The sequence below is a fragment of the Diaphorina citri genome, unplaced genomic scaffold (genome assembly GCF_000475195.1).
Source record: "Diaphorina citri unplaced genomic scaffold, Diaci psyllid genome assembly version 1.1 scaffold3311, whole genome shotgun sequence".
NCBI lineage: Eukaryota > Metazoa > Arthropoda > Insecta > Hemiptera > Psyllidae > Diaphorina > Diaphorina citri.
In genome coordinates, this window is record NW_007380720.1 from 13465 (window position 1) to 20964 (window position 7500).

At 36.3% G+C, this 7500-nt stretch overlaps 2 protein-coding genes across 2 annotated transcripts in view; both read left to right on the plus strand.

Moving 5' to 3' along the window:
• The first annotated feature begins 1971 nt into the window (after positions 1–1971).
• LOC103520193 (geminin) lies at positions 1972–3489 on the plus strand. Its single transcript, XM_008485286.2, has 4 exons — positions 1972–2003; positions 2202–2314; positions 2938–3110; positions 3330–3489. Exons 1-4 carry the CDS (start codon positions 1972–1974, stop codon positions 3393–3395), a joined length of 384 nt encoding a protein of 127 aa, XP_008483508.1. The 3' UTR covers positions 3396–3489.
• Positions 3490–4731: 1242 nt separating this feature from the next.
• The window catches only part of LOC103520194 (putative uncharacterized protein DDB_G0272456), a gene marked incomplete at its 3' end in the record, with an annotated part of 10389 nt that continues 7620 nt past the window's right edge, over positions 4732–7500 (plus strand). The window contains exons 1-3 of the mRNA XM_026831415.1: positions 4732–4934; positions 5309–5418; positions 5972–6101. Coding sequence (XP_026687216.1) covers positions 4878–4934; positions 5309–5418; positions 5972–6101 — 297 coding nt within the window. The remainder of the gene's footprint in view (positions 4935–5308; positions 5419–5971; positions 6102–7500) is intronic.

Sequence of the window (7500 nt, forward strand, 5' to 3'; positions counted from 1 at the left end):
ATTCTTCTTACAAGCACCGCCACACTTTCAAGGCATTGATTGGGATATCTCCTAATGCTGTGATAACTTTTGTCAGTGACTTGTACCCTGGGTTTCCTAGATATTTTTTAATGTTAAATAAATAGACTCTTTACATACTCTAATAATGTACAATTTTATTTACATACAATTTAAGTCAAGCAAATTTTACAATAAGACTTAAGATTGCATTCTTGCAGCATCATACTGAAATCCAAGGGTGCTTTCCTTGATACAGATATCAGTTTGTAAGACTGTGCCAGAGAAAGGGGTTCGTTTAAGTCGGAAATATTGTAAAAGTGAAAGAGGGCCATAGATATTAATTCTGAAACTACAATGGATTGAGACACATCTAGAATCCACACAGATCCCTCAGGACTGATAATGTTTAATTTTATTCCATTATTTTGTTCAGCAAGACTACAATGGATTGAGACACATCTAGAATCCACACAGATCCCTCAGGACTGATAATGTTTAATTTTATTCCATTATTTTGTTCAGCAAGTTTGATTTGCATTGTGGTATCTTTGGATGAGCTTTTGTTGGTTTTAAATAGCAAGTTGATGGCACTCAATTTTGTCCGAACCCAGGGGAACATAAAGACTTGATTTTAAAACCATTTACACCACAATCATATCATTATTCTGGTTCAAATAGATTGATTATCAATTAACATTTAATAAAAAATAGAAAGTAAAAAGTTTCAACTTTTCAGAAGTTTTCAAATTTGATAAAAAATAAACAAACTGATAAGAACAGCTGACTTCAGTGCTTAATTTTAAAAGCCGCGTTTACAGCGAAATGAAAAATTATGCACAACAGAACTTAATAAAAAATAGAAAGTAAAAAGTTTCAACTTTTCGGAAGTTTTCAAATTTGATAAAAAATAAAAATAAACAAACTGATAAGAACAGCTGACTTCAGTGCTTAATTTTAAAAGCCGCGTTTACAGCGAAATGAAAAATTATGCACAACAATAATAATGTGACGGCAACACTGTAATGTAACGAGTAACGAACGTTTTTCAAAATATCCAAAGGAAAACTTTGTACTTTTTGTTCTTTTCTGTTTTTACTTTTGGTGTTTTTCGTTTTAGCGCGTTTCTGTTTCCTGTATATTAAAATAACGAATGCAACCCCCAAATCCTGCTTGAATAACCCTTGTACTGATACCACACTCCAGGGAAAACAATGAAAACAACTGGCAAAGTTTTTACTTTTGGTGTTTTTCGTTTTAGCGCGTTTCTGTTTCCTGTATATTAAATAACGAATGCAACCCCCAAATCCTGCTTGAATAGCCCTTGTACTGATACCACACTCCAGGGAAAACAATGAAAACAACTGGCAAAAAGGTTGTGCAGACAACTCTGGTTCAAGGAAAGCTTGAGGTAAGAGAATGAAGACTTCCTCTTTCAAGTTTACATTCCATGCCACATGAGTATGATGTAGTTCTATTCTATCATGGGACTGGTTGTTCCTCTCCCAAGAGAGTATGCAATTAACACTGCGACCTCTAGATCTATTGTGACCAGTATATTTTCCCCTGCCCATGCTGCTATCCCTCGGCCTTGATGAAACCTAGAAGTACCCTCACTGGTATATTTATTTTCAATCTCCCCAGTTTCTCTAAAATTCACCTCGACCTCTAGATCTATTGTGACCAGTATTTTTTCCCCTGCCCAAGCTGCTATCCCTCGGCCTTGATGAAACCTAGAAGTACCCTCACTGGTATATTTATTTTCAATCTCCCCAGTTTCTCTAAAATTCACCTGCAGCACCTCTAAAGAGTCCACACACCCAGGTTTCTTCTAGAGAAAAGCTGTGAGTTCATATATTATCCCATTATGAATGTCACAATAAATTTGTATAATGCTCATTTGTTCCATGATTTCAGATTCCCAGTGCTCAGAAAGAAAGCAGAACTGGTTCCCGTCGGTAACAAGGAGAATTCATGAATTGTAAGAATTTACATGATGAAATGAGGTGAAGGTTGGTGGTTGAAGTAAAAGTCATAAAATTAAATACTGTTTTGAGGATGAATTCAGTGGTTGACCACTGGTTAGTGTGGTGAACTTTGGTTCTGGTGGTTGGTAGTTCTGGTCCAAGCCCAATCATAAATTCAGGAAGGTGTTCAACATTAAAAACATTCATGCTTATTTTTAAATTCCTTTCTTTCCTCAGAGATTTGGCATTGGAAAATGAAAAGTCTATCAAAGCATCAACTCCCAGTACTAAGAACAAAGTAGACAAATCAACAACTGCAACTGTATCTTTGAAAGATGATCTCACTAGTGGTAAGAAGTCATTTCTTGTAATGTTCAATGCTGGCTTATCCCCTAAAACTAGACAAGTTAAGTTTTTTGCAGGAGTTCAAATTAGCTCTTCAGTCAAAGAAAATTGAGCTAACCAAAAAAGCCTCTGGGTGTTCCTAAAAGAGTGGGTATTTTTATAATTACATACACTGATTTATTTGGACAGCCTCTTCTCTATTTAACCTCCAAGGTATGTAGTAATGGGTTAAGTTTTTTGCAGGAGTTCAAATCAGCAGAATCAGCTCTTCAGTCAAAGAAAATTGAGCTAACCAAAAAAGCCTCTGGGTGTCCCTAAAAGAGTGGGTATTTTTATAATTACATACACTGATTTATTTGGACAGCCTCTTCTCTATTTAACCTCCAAGGTATGTAGTAATGGCCCATTACAATTTGCAATTGAGTAAGTAGGGTAGGTAGGTACATAATATAAAGGTTACTACTAATGGCCCATTACAATTTGCTATAGAGTAAATAGGGTAGGTACATAGGTTTGGTGATTTGTAATGGATGAAGGATTTGGACTAGATCAAATTGACAATATTGGTGATATCAGATGTCACATTTTGGAAATAATAATAATAATGCTTCTTATATTTCTCTTTCAGATGTAGCTTCAGAGCATTACTGGAAAATTTTGGCTGAAAGGCGTCGTGTAGCACTTGAAGAGGCTTTGAAAGAAAATGAAGCATTGCACAACAAAGTAAAACTGTTGGAAGAAGAAAATGCCGTGGTGAAAGAAATGATGAAGGAAGCTACTGAACTAGTCCAAACTTTAACGGTAAGTTGCACAATGAAATGCTGTTTTCTTTTCCTACAGGTTTGATAGAGGCAAAGAGAGGACAAGATAAAAGAAAGCCAGCTGTTCCGAGAACGAACCTTATCTGTTTGGGATAAAATCCTCCCGTGACCTAGTGCTTACAAAACGGGCACACTACCCTGCATGGTAACTAGGCTGATTTTTTTTTTTTTCCTAACTTGAAATTTCCTTTTTTTACAGGAAATTGTGGAGGAAAAGGTGGAAGGAGATGGAGATTTGGATTTCAGTCTGAACATTTCCAAATGAGTCGTGGAATTTTCTAACTATGACTGCTCTACCAAACTTTGACCTGAGAAGCCAGGTCATTGAACTCCAATGGAGTTCCTCATAGCATGGCCCCTCTGTATAAAGTGATCCTAGTTAGGGTGCATTATTTTTATTTGTTTGTTTGTTTTTTCCAGTTAAACACATCATGAAGCTCTATTTTGTAAAATAGAAGTACTTTATTTCATCAAAGCACATTTTTCCATTGGTATGCTTATGCTTTAATAACTTTAATTGTTAAAAGTTTTCTATAGAGCCAAATACTTCTCTTAGATCCCTTCATGTAAAACTAACAAGGATCATTTCCCATACAAACTAAACTAATTTTTCCTCCACTCTTTTTCCCCCAGAGGCAAAACAGAGCGTGCATTTGTGTCATTTGCCACCCTTCTCACCGATGTTATCCTGTGTGTTCACGACAAAGTACTGCAGTGTCTTCAGCGAGAACAATATGCCTCGGTGATCATCCATCTACTCAAATGTGTCGACACTTTGGCTATCAACTCCCCTTATGAAAAACTCAGAACAAACCTGTGTGAGAAACTTACCGATGCTGTGTTTCCGTTTGTGTCACATAGAGGTTACTACTACCACTTTCCAGGTAAGACTTTTCAAATCAGTCTTGAGATTTAAATGCTTCCATATCCATAACCTGTGGATGTCTTGTCTTCTGAACTGGACGCTTGACGGCTTGAAGAACGGCTATCATATTGAACATTTTGGCAAAAATCAAGCCTGGTGGTTTCGTTAGAAGTCTTTTTATTGAGCATTGATTGAATATTACCCATTCCATGAAGCAATTTGCACTCCATGTGTGGGATAACAAGGGAACCATCTGTCCTTCATTATTGCAATCACGATTCCAGGAAAGAAACATGCAGATTCTTTCGATTTCCCCAGGATCAAGTGCTTTGGAAAAAGTGGAGCTACCTAACGGACGAAAAAAAAACAACTGCGTAGTCTGACGTCACACATATTTGAACTCTTTCATTGGAACGGAAAAATTTGAATTTTCGACCTTTAAAAGTTATTTTTTCGGAGTTTTGACCTCAGATTTGGATTTTTCCCAACTTTTTACGTAGGAATTGACCGTTCATTTATAATTTTTACCCATTTGCAACTGGTCCATTGTAATCCAAGTTTTTCCCTTTTCAGACACGGGCAGAGATGAGTGCAATCAGCTCTGGTTGCAGATTATGGAGAAGAAATATTTCATCAGTTTACAAGACAAGGCCCGTGACGGCAACACTGTAATGTAACGAACGTTTTTCAAAATATCCAAAGGAAAACTTTTTACTTTCCAAAAGTTTTTTTTCAAAATAAGATCCACAACCGCTGCACCGCTTTTGGTGATTTCGTTTTAGCTTTTAGCGCGTTTCTGTTTCCTGTATATTAAATAACGAATGCAACCCCCAAATCCTGCTTGAATAACCCTTGTACTGATACCACACTCCAGGGAAAACAATGAAAACAACTGGCAAAAAGGTTGTGCAGACAACTCTGGTTCAAGGAAAGCTTGAGGTAAGAGAATGAAGACTTCCACTTTCAAGTTTACATTCCATGCCACATGAGTATGATGTAGTTCTATTCTATTATGGGACTGGTTGTTCCTCTCCCAAGAGAGTATGCAATTAACACTGTGACCTCTAGATCTATTGTGACAAGTATTTTTTCCCCTGCCCAAGCTGCTATCCCTCGGCCTTGATGAAACCTAGAAGTGCCCTCACTGTTATATTTATTTTCAATCTCCCCAGTTTCTCTAAAATTCACCTGCAGCACCTCTAAAGAGTCCACACACCCAGGTTTGTTCTAGAGAAAAGCTGTGAGTTCATATATTATCCCATTATAAATGTCACAATAAATTTGTATAATGCTCATTTGTTCCATGATTTCAGATTCCCAGTGCTCAGAAAGAAAGCAGAACTGGTTCCCGTCGATTCTTACAAACACTACAACAGTCCGCTGTAGACAAAGAAAATTTAGTCCATGGTGGTGGAAATATGAAGTAAGTATTGCAAATACTGGGGGGGCATGGTTAGCCTAGTGGTAACATGCTTGCTTGCCATGCAGAAGGTTCAGGGTGCAAATCCCTCCATCAACAAAAATTTTGCACTCATTTTTCAATTGCAAATATTTCAACAGGTTACTTTCTGGTGTTCTCATGTTGACCCAGCATCCAATTGGGTAGTATTGTGTCTCTTATCGCCCATCTGATGAAAGACATACTATGGGATGGGCATGGTATGACACGGACCACATGTGTCTAATGTAGCAGTTGATTCATTGTTACGAGAGAGATAGAGAGAAACAAGGAGAATTCATGAATTGTAAGAATTTACATGATGAAGTGTGTGCAAATGAGGTGAAGGTTGGTGGTTGAAGTAAAAGTCATCAAATTAAATACTGTTTTGAGGTTGAATTCAGTGGTTAACCACTGGTTAGTGTGGTGAACTTTGGTTCTGGTGGTTGGTAGTTCTCGTCCAAGCCCAATCATAAATTCAGGAAGGTGTTCAACATTAAACATTCATGCTTATTTTTAAATTCCTTTCTTTCCTCAGAGATTTGGCATTGGAAAATGAAAAGTCTATCAAAGCATCAACTCCCAGTACTAAGAACAAAGTAGACAAATCAACAACTGCAACTGTATCTTTGAAAGATGATCTCACTAGTGGTAAGAAGTCTTTTCTTGTAATGTTCAATGCTGGCTTATCCCCTAAAACTAGACAGGTTAAGTTTTTTGCAGGAGTTCAAATCAGCTCTTCAGTCAAAGAAAATTGAGCTAACCAAAAAAAGCCTCTGGGTGTCCCTAAAAGGGTGGGTATTTTTATAATTACATTCTTACACTGATTTATTTGGACAGCCTCTTCTCTATTTAATCTCTAAGGTATGTAGTAATGGCCCATTACAATTTGCAATTGAGCAAGTAGGGTAGGTAGGTACATAATATAAAGGTTACTACTAATGGCCCATTACAATTTGCTATAGAGTAAATAGGGTAGGTACATAGGTTAAAAAAAAATAATAATAATAATAATAAAAAGCAAACTAAGCAAGGTCCCGATTTTGGTGGTCAGTGGTCAGACTGACCAAAGGATTTAACTTTCAGATAACAACCTGAAATAAAGAATTATCAGAGGATTTTGAAAGATATTCTTGCAGACCAACTTTACGCATCTTTAGTGATAATCAATGAGTTCTCTCCACACTCCAGAAGACTTTTTGAGAGAGCTATCTAGCTAACCAGTTATGAGATTTTTGAATTTATAATTTTATATTTATTTGTTCTAACTCCTCTATTTTTGCACCAACAAAAGCGAAACAAATTTCGAAATTAAATAATGCCAAATTTCGATCTACCATTTCTAGAGTTACATAAGTTCATAAATATAAATGTTCTTTATTTAGACTGTCAGCTTAAAACAAGTTTTTCCATTCAAGCACCTCTTTAATAATATACCTAAGTTACAGTACCAAATATGTACATAATACCGTTAAATCGGGCCTGTGGATCTTGGGGTCTGACAATGGATTTGATATTAAGATATAATCATGTATTTTATTTGTTCAACGACAATGGGTCAGGTTTTTATGAAGTCGTATGGGTATATCATATTAGAATAATACGTTTACCCAGATGTAGATAACTCACAAGTCAAATAATATAGTTTGATGAACATTTACAATAAGGGAGGCACTTGAATGGAGTGATGGTCTGCACAAAGATTTCTCTTTGATTTTTGTTAATTTGTTAATCAATAAAAAGAAACTTTTTAATTTGTTAAAACAAATTTACGAGGTTCTAATAGGTACCTACGTAATTTCCATCATCTGTGGGCCTGTGGGTATTACCATAAGAGTTATTTCTTGATAATTATATAGGACTTGCTTCTCGGCAATTTCACGAATTACCTGTTAAATAATTAAACGAATATCCTTTTACTCAAACCATTTTAATTACTGTCCTGAAGGAGCTGAAGAGTTCCTTTGTCGTCAGCAGGACATGGAATGTCGAAACCGTCACCCGTCCAAATGCTCCCAGAATAGAATGGATGAATGTCCTTTTACTCAAACTATTTTAGTTACTGTC